This window comes from Orbicella franksi, chromosome 12, assembly GCF_964199315.1.
Source record: "Orbicella franksi chromosome 12, jaOrbFran1.1, whole genome shotgun sequence".
Classification (NCBI taxonomy): Eukaryota; Metazoa; Cnidaria; class Anthozoa; order Scleractinia; family Merulinidae; genus Orbicella; species Orbicella franksi.
The window spans coordinates 9,630,349-9,648,592 of NC_138156.1; the positions used below are offsets into that span (position 1 = coordinate 9,630,349).

At 42.0% G+C, this 18,244-nt stretch overlaps 2 protein-coding genes across 2 annotated transcripts; both read left to right on the plus strand.

Moving 5' to 3' along the window:
• Positions 1–439: 439 nt before the first annotated feature.
• On the plus strand, positions 440–7,773 carry LOC145464124 (scoloptoxin SSD14-like). Its single transcript, XM_081447939.1, has 8 exons — positions 440–1,301; positions 2,377–2,852; positions 3,350–3,551; positions 4,072–4,376; positions 4,961–5,097; positions 5,888–6,078; positions 6,171–6,411; positions 6,574–7,773. The coding sequence occupies exons 1-8, from the start codon at positions 1,234–1,236 to the stop codon at positions 6,838–6,840; spliced, it is 1,887 nt and encodes a 628-aa protein (XP_081304065.1). The 5' UTR covers positions 440–1,233; the 3' UTR covers positions 6,841–7,773.
• A 61-nt stretch (positions 7,774–7,834) lies between these two features.
• On the plus strand, positions 7,835–17,173 carry LOC145464123 (glutathione hydrolase 1 proenzyme-like). The gene is made up of 8 exons (XM_081447938.1): positions 7,835–8,148; positions 9,410–9,885; positions 11,117–11,315; positions 12,233–12,537; positions 12,797–12,933; positions 13,572–13,762; positions 14,673–14,913; positions 15,617–17,173. Exons 1-8 carry the CDS (start codon positions 8,075–8,077, stop codon positions 15,881–15,883), a joined length of 1,890 nt encoding a protein of 629 aa, XP_081304064.1. The 5' UTR covers positions 7,835–8,074; the 3' UTR covers positions 15,884–17,173.
• The last annotated feature ends 1,071 nt before the right edge of the window (positions 17,174–18,244 follow it).

Here is an 18,244-nt window from a genome sequence, read left to right on the forward strand (position 1 = left end):
AAAGTCATCCCTGATTGCAGTTCCACCTATCCCAAAATGTTGAAATAGAGGTTTTATAATGGTGCAGGTCAAGAAAAACTTGTCCAATTCAGTTCAAAGTATAATGTACACACTTTAGTGACCATTTGACCCAGGTCTTGGCGTTCACGCGGTTCAGTTTAGACGATTGCTATCAGCAAACAAGAAAAATTCAATAAGTTTGATGTAACTGGTTTGTATTAGCTGACATTTTGCTTGCAAGCGGCGATTAGCTAAGCTTAAATCTGCCAAAGTTTCCTCGTCCTCTTTACTTCTTTTTCTCATCAGTCTTTTTCCAAAAGAAATTCTTCAATATTTTTGTATTTGTATTTTAGTCTGCAACTTTTTCACCGCAAAATGTAACCGTTCTAGATGCCGGTGTAGATGGGAAAATCTAGCCCGCTGTCAATGGCGATTTCAGCCAATCAAATTCAATCAAAAGTCTGTAGTTCCTAGTTCTTGTGAAACAGCCATATGATAAATCAGGATAAAAGCTCAGAAGAAACTGTGTCGGCGCCCCGTAATTGGATAACATTACTGCGTAGCATTTGTCCTTCGAGCAATGAGCTGAAAAAACACAATTATGCATGTATTTGTTCGTTGGGCCTTAATCCACATGAATTCTTATACAGAAATAGCTCGGTCAGTTTTTAAAACTGTAGCATTCCGTCGTTAAATAGGGTAAGATGTAGGGAAAGAAATGCTAAGACGAATGTCCCGTGCGAAAACCTTCCTTTAGTCGTTAGAAAACCCCCGACTTGTCACGGAAGTTCGCGTTCGGTTGGTTAAAGAGCTTCGTCCAATTGCGCAAACTTCTTCCTTCGCGTTCCTCACCAACTGACTCGATCCCCTAGAGCAAGCTGAGAATGTGAGGACAACACCATGGCTGGTGATACCCTAAGGTTAATAATTAATCAAAACCTCTGCCACAAAAGTGGAACTTCAAATCATTAAAGAGAAATGCTGTATCTTATTTATATACAGCAAATTGTTATTGTAAGTGCCTTTCTTTCGCTGGGTCCCTTGATAGAATACTCGAAGCGTGTGACGCCTTTGTTTGGGTAATGACATTGCGTTTTGTATCTGCACGCATAATTTTGTACAGGGACGTGGGTTAGTGCAGAGCAGAAAAAACAGTTCTGGACGGGGTCAAGATCATACCTTCTCAACAAGATTTCTTCATCTTTGCTTGATTACGGCTGTATACTTAGAAAAATGAGTAGTGAGGCAAAGGAGGTTTTGTATACACCAGTTAATATCGAAGAAGGCACTACACGAAAAAGGTGAGACTCATTTACTATCCGCCATCATGTACAAAACCGTTGGTGAGAGTTCTGACCGAAGAGCAAGTTTGCTATTACGTGTAAATTGAGTCATTTCTGGTCATTGTGATAATTCGTTGCGGTGGGTTCGAGATAGATGCGACACACACTCAATTCTTTGTTCGCTCGGTTCTTAGGCAGACACATGTCGCACGCACAGACGGCGACTGCACGCCTCAGAGACGTGTCCGCCTCGGGCGTAATACGAAACCGCCTAAAGCGCACGTAGGGTTCACCGAGTTGTCTGTGAACGGTCAGGGGGTTGACTGTATTTACAGCAAGACATGGCTTAGTAGACATGCTTGATAAGACCCCATTGTGAAACCAAATGAAATAGAATATTCTCTATTAGTTCAGTTATCGCAGAGAAGTGGCAAACCCGGCCCTGGCAAAGTCCTATTTCAGATAGGTGGAGCAAAGAATCCTTATCTCTGTTGAACATTTTAAAATGTTTAAGCAAGCAATCCCGGACAGCGAAGTTGGATCAATAGTGATCTGATCGGCTTAACATAGAAAATGAAGAATACAAAAGCAAATAGCGACGCAACGTAGAAAGATTTTTAAATTTGTGGTACTAAATTTCGGTTGGACAAACCAGCCTTTTTCCGGTACAAAACATTTTGACCCTTGGCTCTATACAGAACTATAGTTTAAAGTTATTCTGGTACATTTAACCTTCTACTGAAGACGACTGCGTCAGTGAACCATATAATTCGTAATATAACTCAATAACAATACCAATGACAACGCAGCTATTTGCAGACATTAACATATGAAACTGTTTTGATTAACATAATTCTGGGGGAATGGAGGTTCTTGTTTTACTCAAGAAATGGTCAAGTGGTATGGGCAGCACAGCCACGAAAACAAGTGGAACACCCCTTAGAAGAGGAATTGACTACAAAAACTCATGTAAAAACTCATTTTAAAACAAAACTGTCTGATCATTTTCTGAATACATGTAAGTGTGAGCTGCATATTTCCTTCTTCGTTATTTCTAAGAAAGATTTCTCATTTACCTTTTTTTAACTCGTAGACCTAATAAGCGACCTCTCATTATTGCTCTCGTGGTAGTCACTGTAATTCTGCTGACAATCATCATTGCGCTCGCTGTTGTCTTCACGAGAGAAAAGCAGTCCAAAGCGGACAAACCTGTTACCAAACCCCACCCAAGCGTGACACCTACCCCGAAACCTATACTACCACCACCGACCGGACCCCCGGAGGCGGATGGCCCCTACAAAAATGCCGTAGTAGCATCGGATGCCGGTCCCTGCTCGGAGATTGGCCGGGACATTTTAAAGAAAGGAGGTTCCGCCATGGATTCGGCGATTGCAGCCTTGTTCTGTGTTGGTGTATACAACATGCATTCCGCTGGAGTGGGTGGGGGCGGGTTTATGATGGTATACAAGAAGAGTACGAGGTTTGTAGAGGCGATCGACTTTCGTGAGGAGGCTCCAGGGAAAGCTACTAAAACGATGTATGTTGGAGGGAGAATGAGCTCCAAATTAGGTGAGCTACATTTTGTAAATGAAGACTGGTCCTTTATTGTAAGTTTCAAATACACCCAGCAGAGGACAGCTGCCTGCGTGCGATTCTTGCCGAGAAAGAACGAATCTTAGCATATACAACTTAAGATTAAACTAAGTATTAGAACTATTTCTCTTTGGAGTGAGACACTTTTAAGTTAAATTTAGCTCTCCAAGTAATACACTGCTGTTTCCGTTAAAGAGCGAGAAGGAGACGCGCAGTGGTATAATGTTTTGGTATTTATACCATGCCATAGAAAATACAGCCAATCCGAATACAGGAAAGCCGTTATATACCTGACGGTATTGCACCTAACCTTCTCGTCGTGCGCTGCGCGTATATGTCACTTTGATTGTGCGGGCCACTGTATTTATGTAAAATAGTTACATGCAACGCTTTCGAGTGATATACCACGAAATATCCCACTTGTCACTTGTATTTTCTTGGTACACACATGTTGTGTATTCTTTTGTAAATAGGCGCAGCGGCCGCTAGTGTCCCCGGTGAGGTGAAAGGATTCTTTGAAGCCTGGAAGAAGTACGGTAAACTGCACTGGGTGGATCTTGTTCAGCCTGCCATTGACATGGCGAGAAATGGATTTCCGTTTGGTTACGCCGCTTACAGCGCGGCTTCATCAGCGGCAAGACGTTCACCGGCTTTCAAAGCCATTCCTGGATTCAGGTGAGCGTCGTAAAGAAGTTCACATTAACAGACAAGAAATCTATTCTATTAAATTTTCCAAAATTATAATGGCTCTGAATCCCATGCGCAGAATTTTTTTAAAAACTTTGCTAAAGGTTGCATCTTATTCTGCTTATCAAAATTTGATAAAATTCGAAATATATACATTTATAGCCAAAACTCAAAGGGTGCTTTTAGCAGGTGAAACTGTTGCAAGGGTAACATATAGTGTCACGAAAACGCTGCAAACGTGTTCATCAATGATTGGGGCGTTTTTGATAACATAATCGTAGCATCAACTGATAAAAAGTGGTAATAATATTTCAAAATCTACGTCTTGAATCGAAGAGTGCTGGAAACTGTTTTGAGCCACCGTAAACAGAAAAAAACATATATATATATTTATCAGTTTTACTGACAACCTACAGATTAGGAATGTCGTTAATTCGAAACCTGCACTGCAAACTTCGTTTGTAAAAACGTAACTGAACTGACTTAAGTTTTTTGTTTGCTTTTGAAGGGATCTTCTATTTAACAAGGACGGCGAGCTAAAAAAGCCAGGAGAATTACTGTACATGCCAAAGTTTGCCAAAACCTTGGAACGAATCCGGAATGACCCTGAGGACTTTTACAACGGTGAACTTGCCAAAGATATTGTACAAGACATTAAGGATGGAGGTGGTATTATCACCTTAGATGATTTGAAGAACTATAAAGTCAAATTCAAGAGACCAACGAATGGAACTGTGGGAAACTACTCGTGGTACTCTACTCCTCCCCCGGGGAGTGGGGTGGTGTTAGGTTTCATTATCAATATTTTAAAAGGTAAGCTACTTTCTACTTGCATTGTTAACGTCTCAGCATTGATAGATCCTGAATTATTATAAAACCTAACTAGGTGGGAGGAAATACTCCGAAGATATAGCGGGAATTAATATCCATTAACGGTGAACAGCCTGGTTCCACTCTCCATACGGAGTGCATCACTAAGGAATGGCGTAACTGACTGGTGAGACAACAATTTTTAAAAACGATTACGGAGAAGAAGACTTCATCTCAATTACGGGGGGCGGGGGGGTGCGCACCCCCTGCACTCTCCCCCTTGATCCGCCCCTGCGAAGAAGCGGAACTGATGATGATAGTTGAGCAGCGACTAAATTACATTATTATTGTCGTCAGCTTTATCAACACTATCATCATCATCATTATCATCGTCGTCATCATCATCATCAACATCACCGTCGTCGTCGTCGTCATTATTGCCTCATCTTCATTGAAATCTTCGTCTGTAGCAAATGTGCATATACTCAGTCATATGTGTTTCATACAACGTATTCTTTACACTACAGTTTCTATTGCGGTTATGGCTAATTCAATTTATTACCTCAATTTTCCTTATTTTAATCAAGGTTATAACATGAAGCCTTCCGACCGACAGGGAATAAACAACTCGGTGTTGACATACCACAGGATTGTAGAGGCGTTCAAATTTGCATACGCTTACAGAGCATTGCTTGGAGACGAAGACTTTGCTAATGTTACCGAGGTAACTTGAGTTTTTCCGAGAGAAAATTCTAACTAACACTCCTCATTTTCTTCCCCGACTTCTAACTCGTCTTTACTCCGGTCCAACTCCATTCCGCTACCCCTCCCTTCAAAGGTCCCTGAACGGTAAGGAAATGGATCGAAATGAGGGAACTCCTGATCCGCAATCTAATTTAATAATCTGGGCTTCTTTTCGTTTTTGAGCCTTAGAAGAAGGGGTGCAGGTGGGGAAACCAAGTGCTCCAATAGCTGCATGTATTTTCAAAAGTACCCACGCGCTATGGAAAACTAACCTTCCGAGTGTAAGGCACCCAAAAAATGTTTACAGTATTTTAGTGGCATCCACAGCCCAATTATGACTTCATATCAAGCCAAAACGACGTCCAGCAAACTAGACTGAGGTGTTATCTTGGATTTCAGGGTTTTCCGAAATATGAAAAGATTTAATTTCGCAATTGGTTCGAGAAAACCGAAAATAGGGGTGCAAATATTGCCAATATTTTGAAATACATTGAAACAGGAAAATAAGTGCGATCTTAGAGTTAACAAATCATGATTCGGTAGTGGTTTCCTGATAATTTTTGGCGAGAGTTTAGTTTGGCCATTAATTCTTACTTCAAAAAAACGCGGTTGATCATTTACCTCCCGACTAAAATGAGTCTTAATTGAGATAAAGATGGGCTCCTCGCCTGCAAAACGGCTAGACTTTCGGAAAGAGAAAAAAGAAAAATATGGAAAAAAATAGATCAAATGACGGCTGCTAACAAAACTATCACAACGTTTTTTCGTAGATTATCAAGAACATGACTAACGCCGATTTTGCCGAATCTATACGACAGAAGATTTGGGACAACCGAACTTTTACAGATTACCGGTATTACGGGGACTTCTATTCCAACTCGAGCCGGCAGGGAACAACTCATTTGTCTATTATCGCGGAAAATGGCGATGCTGTCTCTGCAACTACCACGATAAATTACTAGTGAGTGTCTTCGATAAAGTGGAAATAAAGGAAATGAAGTGCCTTTGCTCGCTATCAATTTTGATTAATATTTTATTATTTCTCCCTTTCAGCTTTGGCTCAAAATATCGATCAACTCGAACAGGCATTATCTACAACAATGAAATGGACGACTTTTCGATTCCAGGTGAAAGAAACGCTTACGGAGTCGAACCTTCTGAATCGAACATGATTCAGCCTGGCAAACGGCCCCAGTCATCTACCGCGCCGACGATATTTTTGGACAAGGATGGAGAAGCCCGGTTGGTTATCGGAGCTTCTGGTGGGACAAAAATAACCACCGCCATTTCTTTGGTGAGCAGTGATTAGGTCACTTTTTGCGTAAGCGAGCAAGGCAGGGCTAGCGCCGCGAGGATCGATGTTAAGATCTGGCCTCAGCGAAACCTAGCAGACACAAAGGTAGGTGTCCTGATGGTGTAAACAGCATTTAACAAAATTGGAACTTTTTTTTTTTAGGTCACGATGAATTACCTTTGGTTCAACCGAACTCTACCGCAAGCCGTAGTCGAACCCAGACTCCATCATCAATTACTTCCGATGTACATTCGTATCGATAAAGATTACCCCATGCCCCTCTCCATCCAGGAAGGCCTACAAAGGCTTGGACATGAGGTCAGGAATATAAGCGGTTACGCAGTCGTTCAAGCTGTGGCCAGAAATGAGGATGGAACACTGACAGGCAAATCCGACCCCAGGAAGAGTGGCTGGGCTGCTGGGTACTGAGGAGATCTCAATTCTGTTACTTCATTGACTGTGCATATTTTAAGGATAACTATGGAACCTTCATAAGCTCCCTGCTCTATATTTTCTAGTGTATTAAAGGAGCTCAGTAACAGTGTTTTGAGCTAGTTGGAGCACGTACAAAACTACCTTTAAATTGAAGGAAACCAGAAAATAGTAGTTTACTAAGAAAAAAAACTTAACCATCCTTATTCCTTTATTCCCTAAAGGAATAAGGATGGTAAAGGATCGGGAGAAGATTAACACGGATTGCAAACGACGAACTTGAAAAATTTAGGCTTAACTTTTTAAGATGCGCAAACCGTAATGTAGCTCCTTTTAAAGCCAATTCAATTGATGAAGGTCTGTTTTTTTTTTAAGTGTGAAAGTGAATGAGCGAAAAAAAGGTGAAATAAAGTTTAATTAACCTTGACAAATGGATCACAGCATCCAACATGTAGTGTCTGATAATTATTGTATTTTTCCAACTCCCGGACTGCCCCTGTAGTTAAACACCTCTTGAACGTGCCAATCAATTAGAGTTCCAGAATATTTGTTGAATTTCGTTTACTCTGTAAGACTGAAACTTTCAATAGCTGTTCATCAACCCTCACCGAAATTTTGATGATTAAATTGTTTCTCCACGTCATTTGAAATTGCTATAGCAACCGCATGTTTAGGTGCAAGTCAAGCTTAAAATCATCTTGTTGGATGTAATTATTCGGTTTTTCCAGTTTGTCAGCAAATATTCGTAATTGCCGAGAACATAGCGATTTTATCGTTTGGTCGAGCTTTGAAATTTCCATTGCCAACGACAAAACCAAAATAATTTTCTGAATCAATCAGATCAATCTGCATTTCCAAACAGGTCTGAATAAGATATTCCTCGAAAATCTGAGAAAGCCTACTTTGTCAGTTTATGCCGTCCTTATATTTTCCACGATCTTTACTGCAACTACCACAAATCTTTACAAGCGTTCATACAACTACGAGAAATGTTTGTGCGTATGACGCCATGATAAAAACGATGTAGTCTAGCTGGGCTTCTTAGCGCGGGGCCATTGTTTACATAATTGATTTATTTTTGATGCTTCTTGCATAAATTACGTTATTCTGTGCTCAATTTTAATGTACACAAGTACGGAGATTTGATCTTAGCGAGGTGGTTGCGCTCCTTATCTTACACCAAGCGTGTTTGTTGATTTTCCTTTACATTGAAGGGTGTGTACGAGGCAAAATGAGCAGCCAAGAAACTGCAAAGGAGGTTTCGTACAAGCCGGTTCAAATCGAGGAAGACACCCCTCGTAAAAGGTAAGACTCGAATGTGTCATGCGATCAGCCAACGAAACGCCTGGCTAGTGTAATATCAGAACTGCATGTTTGATAACAATTGATTTAATACCGATAATACCTCGATAATACCTCGGAGCTTGCGGTTGATATTCTATTTTTTGACCTGTTGTTGCCCGGCGTACATGGACAGATAGTTCTGACTCGATTTGCGCGGACGGCGTCGGTCCTTCGTTGTAAACAGTGTTAGGGAAACAGTCTGAAGTACGCGTCACGATAACAGTGTTGACATGCCTCACTGATTACCTTTATCAAGACTGTTTCGGAAGCTAGAGGAGGGAATCTCTCCTTATCCCTCTACCTTTCTCTAATGTACTTTATTCTTTACAGATAATTTCAGTTTGTCGTTTGGCCCTGATCGAAGCCTTCCAACTCGGTTCTCGACAACAGATTGTGACTCGGTCTGGTAATTGCGTGCTTGTGAATATTCACAAGGACTTACTCATTAACATACGTTAAACAGGCAAACAATTTGACCTCTTTTTCTTTTGGATAAAAGCCTGTTGGAGGGTCAAGCGGTTTAAAATAATAAACAAAAAAATACACTCTTTTTTATAAAAATATTGTTTTTCCGGCCGAGGCTGAATATTGTTATTTTCATGTATTTTTCCGTCGATTTTTAGGCTGAAAATATTCTTGTAAATATTCTTAGATTATAGCGTATGACATTTCTGTTTTCGAATGTATTTGTTGTCTGAATGATGTTAAGGTAATTTTGGTGCCAGCTTGCGGGCATTAAAGCTTGATATGACGCACGTCACATAACTTCTTGGAGAAATATTATTAACATCGAAATTACCGGTAGTGGCTGCACAAGCACACGGTCAAGGCATTAGACAAAACGTAGTGACGTTTTAAACTGATTAAAACGAGTGAACTACGTTTATTATATGGCTAGCTCCGTGAGCGGGCAAGATGAATCAAATCCTGCGTTGTGATTGGCTACCCGAGCGGGCAAGATGGAGCTATCTTGCCCGCTCGGGACTACCCTCCTTGTCCCGCAAGAAAAATTTCCCCGTAAGCCATATAATAAATCCTTTATTGACCAAGCTTGTTCGGTCAAGATGGCTGGATATTGGCCTCGGTCTTTTTTTGCGAGTTTATGGACCTCGACTCCGTCTCGGTCCATACTGAACACGCAAAAAAAGAACTTGGCCAATATCCAACCATCTTGACCTCACACTTGGTCAATAACCCATACATATCTGCTCTTACTTTATAGAACTAACAACCGACGAATTCTTATTATCGTTCTGGTAGTCACTATCATTGTGGTGGCAATCGTCATCGCTCTCACCATTGTCCTGACGAGAGAAAAGCAGTCCAAACCGGACAAACCTGTTACCAAACCCCACCCAAGCGTGACACCAACCCCGAAACCTACACTACCACCACCGACCGGACCCCCAGGGGCGGATGGCCCCTACAAACACGCCGTAGTAGCATCGGATGCCGGTCTCTGCTCAGAGATTGGCCGGGACATTTTAAAGAAAGGGGGTTCTGCCATGGATTCGGCGATCGCCGCCTTGTTCTGCATTGGTGTTTACAACATGCATTCCGCTGGAGTGGGTGGGGGCGGCTTTATGGTGGTGTACAAGAAGAGTACGAGGTTCGTAGAGGTGATTGACTTTCGCGAGGAAGCGCCAGGGAAAGCCAATAGAACGATGTATGTTGGAGGGAGAATGAGCTCGACAATAGGTAAGTAAAGACAGAACTGCTTGATTAAACGCCAGTAGAATTTGTTTAAGTGAGACTCAACCTTGTCAGGAGCCTATCACTAGGAGCCTGCAACCACCACACGTTCCTGTCACGGCGTTTTCACAGACCGATCCATTTTTAGTTTGATTTTACCGCGAATTCAGACCCCCCAGGAACCTCAGTGACCAATCACAAGCACGGACTTAATTTTTAACTGACGTCGTCATTTCACCTAAAGAAACGATGCGAGGTAAGCAATTTTGTTCCTTACCGATGCGCCCTCATGTAGACCAGAACTGATCTATTTCGCGGGAAGAGAAGCCTAAAAATAGACCGGTCTGTAAAAGTCTCGACATACCCTTAATATGGGAGTTGTGCGCTCCTAGTTATGGGCTCTTGATCTTGTAGATCCCGTTTTATTGTAACCCAGCGCATTTAAAAAATTTTCTGAACTTGCTTTGGATGCGAGGTGATAAATTAAAAACGAGGAGCATATCAGTGAGTTTTGAGTATCGTTTTACTGAATTCTTCAAACGACTGAATGATGTAGACATTTCAATTTGCTCTAAATGAGGTGATGTTCTGAAAAGGAGGCAACCTGGACTGTGCGGTGTTCACTGAAACATAGGTGGAGATAGAGTTTTCTTTCGAAATATTCTTTGCGCAATCTCCTCAGAAATCGTCTATTTTCTGAAAATTGTGACCAAAGGTTTCTATAAATTATACGCCTCGTGCGAGTTAAATGAATTAAAAGTTTCCTTTACGCGGCCGCCATCAAAGGACTACAGTTGTGTTGCCCAGAGTCCATCATGTTCTCACAAAACTACACTGAAGTATATGAAAGGATATCTAGAAGAACCACAAATAGGATAACAAACTTAATTGGAGTGTATATCTTATGTACGTTATCTGTTTTCACTTTCTGAATGATATTGTGTCGGGCTTATATCTTTCCGTGTTTTTTTTGTTTTTTTGCTGCTGTTTCCTCTTCGTTCATACCAGACTTTTCAATTAAATGTTTCATATCAAACTCAGTGAGAACTCCGTAAATAAGGTCGCGTGGTTTAAATTAAGACACAAACCTAAAATGAACGACAGTAGCTCGCAAAAAATCATCTTTGAGCGTTTACTAGCTAGCCTACAGAACAATGGTTTAGCGCGGCGGAGGGCGAAAGCTTTTAAGGGGGTTTCATGAAAAGTTATTGTTTGCTGTTGGTTTGTGGTTTTGCAGGTGCGACAGCCGCTGGTGTACCCGGTGAGGTGAAAGGATTCTTTGAAGCCTGGACAAAGTATGGCAAACTGCCCTGGGCGGTTCTGGTACAACCTTCAATTGACATGGCGAGGGAGGGATTTCCTTTTGGCCACTCAGCCTACTATGCGGCGACACGGGCAAAGTATACACCGCTTCTCAAAGCCGATCCTGGACACAGGTTTGCAGGATAAAGATAATTAGAGAAATCAGAACTACAGTTCTGTTCGAAAAAGCTTAGAATGGGGTTCAAAGTTTTAGGTTTTAGTTTTCCGTGGCAATTTTGATTTATCTTTGATATACTTTCAGAGATATCCAAATAAAGTGCGATCAGTTTGAAGCCGAAAATCTCGAGACTACGCCCTGATCTGTCCCATGAAAAATCCCCATCGTTACGTCAGGTTGCTAACTAATATACTAGTGCAACTGCTGTAATCTGATTGGTTGATCTATCGTGTACTATCAGCCATTATTAGTTCTACTCGAATACTAATACAAATGCTGCCATCGCAGTGGTTGAGCCGTGATCGTACACTTTCAGTCATAGGCTGTGTGCGGTGGCTGGAGGTCGTCGGCGAATGGCGATTTTTTTCTCCTTTTAATACAAATCCTGATGAACGATATATTGTAAGAAAGTCTGCTAAGTAAGCGTATGAAAACGTATTTATCAGTCCATGTCCACGAGGACGGATGGGGGTGGGGCAAATTCCTAATGGGACATAACAGACAGATGGGCAAGACGCCTGTAACTTGGGAAGTTTGTAACCTGGTGTGTGCGTTAGGAAACCAAAATAGGCGTACCACGGGAGAGGGGAGAGTAGAGCCAATAGCTAGCTGATGAGACAGCGAGCGGAGGTTACAGGATGCATGGTGACCCGTTCCTCTTACAACACGTTGCAGCTTCGCCGCTACCAAAAGATTATACGAGTGTCTGCCCCCAGTTTGAAATCCTACGGTCCCTAAATCCTAGAGGCCCAAAATCTCTGAGGCCCAGGCTCAAAACTACCAATCATGACAGCCTGATGTGGAGTAACAAAAACAATTTTAAAAATTTGGCTTTCTTAGAGACTGCTGACTTAGTTGCTACTCTTTTGGTAGGGAACTGCTATTTAACAAGGATGGCGAGCTAAAGAAGCTAGGAGAATTACTGTACATGCCCAAGCTCGCCAAAACCTTGGAACGAATCCGAGATGACCCTGAGGACTTTTATAACGGTGAACTTGCCAAAGATATTGTGCAAGACATTAAGGATGGCGGCGGGATATTCACTTTAGATGATTTAAAGAACTACAAAGTCAAATTCAGGCGTCCAATGAACGGGACCCTAGGGAACTACTCATGGTACTCTACACCTCCACCGGGCAGTGGGGTGGTGTTGAGTTTTATCTTGAACATTTTGAAAGGTGAGTACACTGTATTTTTAAATCAAGCTTTCGAGTGCTCGGAACAACCATTTTTTATTAAAAAAAATATAAAGGTGCTTCTGAGCCCCACCTAAATAATCTATCATGAGTTTGTAAAAGGTTTTCTTTTGTCGAGTAGACGAAAAGGTATTACAAACATTTTCAAAATGTTTCTGCTAATCTTTCCATTTCGAGACACAGCTAGACATTTGAACTATTTACTTCAATCTTTTCGTCCACTTTCGCTCTTGTTTTCAAGGATACAACATGAAGCCATCCGACCGACAGGGAATAAACAACTCGGTGTTGACATACCACAGGATCGTAGAGGCGTTCAAATTTGCATACGCTTACAGAGCATTACTTGGAGACCAGGACTTTGCTAATGTTACTGAGGTAACTTGAGCTCTTCTAGCTGGCAATCCCCCTTATCTTCATTCTCCCATCCCCGGGCTCCTACCTCCTCCCTTCTTCCTCCACCACCCTCTCCCATCTCTTCTATCACCTCTTAAAGTCTCCCTATACCCGGGGCGGGTACTCCCAGAAAAAATTGGGTGGGAATTTGAGGCCCGCTTCCCAAAACCCTTGCCTATTTATGACCAAAATCTGCGATTTTCCATACCCTATTTATGACCTGACCAAAACTTCGACACCCTATTTATGACCTGACCCTTAAATCAATACTCTGTTTCAAACTTGCCTTATAATTAGTTCCCGAGTTCAGACTAATGTTTGTTTGTCGTAAACATAAGTTGTGAAGGGCATTTTTTTGATGGTCTTATATTTTTATCGATAATGATGAACAAGTAGCTTCTTAAAATTAGAGTGCAAAAACCATACCCTAGTTATGACCAAAATGGCCAAAATTGATGCCTTATTCCTGAACAAAACGGCTGAAAACCATACCCTTTGGGGTCGCACACACCCACATAGCCCGTGTAAGGGAATACCCCACCCCACGGGTCTTTATATGTGGGGAAATGTAGCACTATTTTTAATTACTCAAACAAAATTATCATGATGTTATCTCGTAGATTATCAAGAACATGACTAACGCCGGGTTCGCTGAATCGATACGCAAAGAGATTTGGGACAACCGGACATTTACAGATTACCGGTATTACGGAGACTTCTATCATAACGCTAGTCACGAGGGGACCTCTCACTTGTCTGTTATCGCGGAAAATGGCGATGCTGTTTCTGCAACCACGACGATAAATCTCTTGTGAGTAAACTCTTTTTATTGACTAGTTGATCCAATGAAGTAATTTACGTGGAGAAATGGCTTTATTATGTGGTAAAATATGGGTTTCTTGGAAATAAATACAAAAATATGTGGACCAAGAAGCTTTCTTCCCTTGGAGTCTTAAATTCTCTTCAAAAAGGCTAAGGTGTCTTGCCTAGTTCCACTGCACTCTTACGTACTGTCCAAGAATTTGCAAGATTGGTGCTTTCTGCACACGATGGCGCATGGGCATAACGTTAACCGGGAAAATAAAATCGAAGACATGGAAGCGCGATAGGGAGGTTTTCTGCAGCGCTTCGTGATTTCGAGACGAGCGTGAACATGGTTCACACTAGCGACATAACGACATAAACGACATTTCGACATCACTCACTCACTCACTCAATCTCAAAATAACTAGTGGCACATAGGACCTTAACAAGGTCCCTCCAGATCACTCTGTCTTGGGCTATTCTTGTTGTGGCTCTCTCCCAACCAATACCAGCACTCCTTATCTCTTCCATTACCGTTCTCCTGCATGTTGTTCTTGGGCGCCCCCTTTTCCCTCGTCCCTCAGGAGTCCATGTAAGTGCAGTTCTTGTATGCGCTGTGGGCTCCATTCTTAGCACATGACCAAGCCATTCCCACATTCTTCGCCGTAAGATGGTTCCCATCAGTTCCCACCCTGTGGCTTGTAGAAGTCTAGCATTGTAGATTTTACTAGGCCAGAACACTCGCATGATTCTCTTGAGACAGGTGGTGTGGAAGGTAGAAAGTCGGCGGTTATCCTTTCCAGCACTCTGGTCCACATTTTGCCATAATCGCATAATACTCTCTCAGCTTCCGAATACCCTACGCCACACGATGACCACATTTCTTACCCTTAAACAATTATATTAATTTCTTTCAGCTTTGGCTCGAAATATCGATCAAATCGCACGGGTATTATCTACAACAACGAAATGGACGACTTTTCAACTCCAGGTGAAAAGAACGCTTACGGAGTCGAACCTTCCGAGTCCAACATGATTCAGCCTGGCAAACGGCCACAGTCGTCGACCGCGCCGTCGATATTTTTGGATAAGGATGGAGTAGCCCGTTTGGTTATCGGAGCTTCTGGTGGGACGAAAATAACCACTGCCATTTCTTTGGTAAGAAGTTTTTTTCCGCAGACTCTACGTTCTGTAGCGAAAATGTTGTAGCTATGTTTTTAGAGCAAAGCGTCACACCATTTATCAGGCGGATCTTCAAAGATGGGCGTTGCCCACTTGGTGAAGCGGTCCTGTTGAAGAAGAGAATCGAGGGAGGTGCCTCCTCACTGTTGGAATGGCATCGGGGCACTCCCCTTGGAAATGTCAAGAACTATGGTGTTTCGTGGTGCTCTTTCAGAAGTTCCCCCTGGCGTCTCTGTTTGAATGCGACACAACCGAGAAACTAGGAATAGTTTGATTTATTTATTTTAAGAGCTTTACCTCAGATCCTTATAAAAAAGGCGCAAAAAAGTTCTCGCCAATTTTACATCTGCTTCGAAATTCAGTGTCAACTGTGATCAAGATTTCTCTCGAGTAAAACTGCGTTTGTAGTATAAAGGCAAGAGATCTGGGAACAGCACGGGGATAAGTCACATGACCCAAATCACGATGTGATTTAGTTTTGTTTTTGATTGGCTGCTGTTGTGAACTTCATAGTCCTGATTGGCCAGCAAATATCAGATTTCTGAACCAATCAATGCAATTCTCAGGAAAAGCATTAGAAACTGAGCACTCTTTAAAGCAAATTAAGCCAGCACTATGTTTCTGGACGGCTTTTCCCTTGGAGTGTTCACACAAAGTATAAAACTTTTTACTTTTCCAGGTGATGATGAATTACCTTTGGTTCAACCGAACTCTACCGCAAGCTGTAGTCGAACCCAGACTCCATCATCAGTTACTTCCGATGTACATTCGTATCGACAAAGATTACCCCATGCCCCTCTCCATCCAGGAAGGCCTACAGAGGCTTGGACATGAGGTCAGGAATATAAGCGGTTTCGCAGTGGTTCAGGCTGTGGCCAGAAATGAGGATGGAACACTGACAGGCAAATCCGACCCCAGGAAGAGTGGCTGGGCTGCTGGATACTGACAAGCGTGCGAATACCGTCACGTGACTGAACAAAAGCGGGTGGTTTTCACGTATACTGCATGCCATTTCAAACTTTCGACTCATCAGCTGGTCATTTTTTAGTTATTCTGCGATTTTTGTAAAAGATCATGCAGATTTTTAGGTGTCAATTTATGATTAAAAACGAAGTTTTTTCTCATAGTTATCATGTAATGAAGGATTTGAGAGAGAGTCAGTAGGAATTGTAGAGGGGGTAGGGGTGGGAATGGTGCTATTGTAGTCAACGTTCAACACGCTACTTGGCTTTAATCGACAAGACGAAATGTGCAATTTAACGATAGAGTGCGAAGAAAGCGATGAAAAGGGAGCGGTTGCTACAAACAAAATAAATTACAAGTTATAGACGAATACAATAAAAGAAACAGAAATAACGAGCCGAAGGAAGACGATACTTACAAACGTTGTATGACTAGGAAGCTAGGGAACACGTAAAAGGAAAACGGCAGGGCGGTAAATGAAACGAGATGATAGTAGCGTCGCGATGAAAATGCACAAATAAACTAGAAAGACGCATACAAAAGGGGACTGAAACAAAACAAAATTATGCGAAAAAACGTAACAGAATATCGATAACGTGAAAGCGAGATAAACGAAAAGAATGCGATGATCACGAAAGAATGCACGTACAAACGGAAAAAAATAACAAAGAATTAAATGCGGCTGCAACGGGTGCACTTGCTTGATGGCAGCTGACCTACTCTATTTCGGTAATATTTGTTTTTAGGGGAGGGGCAAGGGAAACAATTTTCGGTCTTTGGGGCGTCACATGTTTTTCGGCTCTAACAATAGAGCGATCTTTTAGCGCCATTTTTCGTCATTAACATACAGCTGTACGTCTTTGCGCTTAGAAGGCATCATGCTAGATGCAAATTGCCTCCAAACATTCAATCGAATTCAAAGAGGTTGTGAAACTTAACAATTTGTTAAATATTTGCCTCTATGAATTGTGATATTCAAGGAGACATTGGCTTTTCAAAAGTGCAAAATGTTTGGGTGACAATAGAGCTTTAGCCTGCGTCGCAGACGGAAATTTACCCACGGAAGGTTGCGTCTGATCTTATGAGCTCATACAATTTTTCTTTTAAATTGAGTTTTTAAACCCGTGTCGAACAAAGAGTATTCAATACGTCGTTCTTAAATCCCTTAGCAGAGTTAATCGTGCTATGCCCTTTCGATATTCAAAACTGAAATTTTTGTAGCTGGATCAAAAACTGAATCGTTTGTGCTAATGGAAAGATGGTGCTATAGCGGCTTGGTCACGCTGTCACGCTATCACTATTTTTTTAAATTATAGTTATCTATCCCTTAATCCAAGGTTGAAAATGATGATCGGAAATATTGATTCCACGATGAATTATTATTTTTCTAATTTTTGTGATCGAGTAGGGAGGCATAACTTACACAAGGAGTATTTTGGCAATCATACATTTGGTTAAAATGCATAAGTCTTGTTAATCAATAGAAAGGATATATGAATATTTGTCGAGGAAAAGGTTGTTCCCTCCTCTTTTGAACAGAAGATCACAAAGGCACGAACAACCCCAAGAAGGGAGCCTGTCGCTGAATTTAAATCCACCGCCGTTTTACCTCATGTCCAAGGAGTTTCGGAGTCTCTCCGCCGCTGCCTAGAACAACAAGGCATTCACACCGTCTTTGAGTCCGACACGACACTTCGGTCACACTTAGTGCGACCAAAGGACACCGTCAACCCGGCTAAACAAGATGGTGTTGTCTACAGGATTCCCTGTGAGTGCGGCAAAGTCTACATCGGGGAAACAGGAAGATCTATGCAGGAGAGGATCAAAGAACACGACAGGGATATACGACTCGCCCGTACCCAGACCTCCGCCGTTTCTGAACACACCCACGAGACCGGCCACTATCCTATCTGGAATGAGGTCAAGTTTATTGATCGAGATCCTCACTGGTACACACGTAGGGTCAAGGAAGCTATTCACATAAGACTTCACCCTAACAACATCAACAGGGATAGTGGAATTGAAATTCCTGAAGCATGGATACCCACGATCAAGAAACACAACAACAGGAGAACGGTACAACAGCGGACCACTGAGGGAACAGCTACTCGCCGGAACAATGGAACAATAGGAGAATCGAAATGCACCAATCACAGCCGACCTTTGTGATATAAATGATATCGTGCAATCAGTCGACCTTATCGCCTGAAGAAGACTAGCAGTAAGCAGTCGAAACGTCGCGATCTACATCTCAAGTGACTACATCGTGAGACAAACGATGAATATTTGTTTCATTATTTTAATAATTTATAGAAACCTCTTATAATTTTGGCAATTGTTCTTT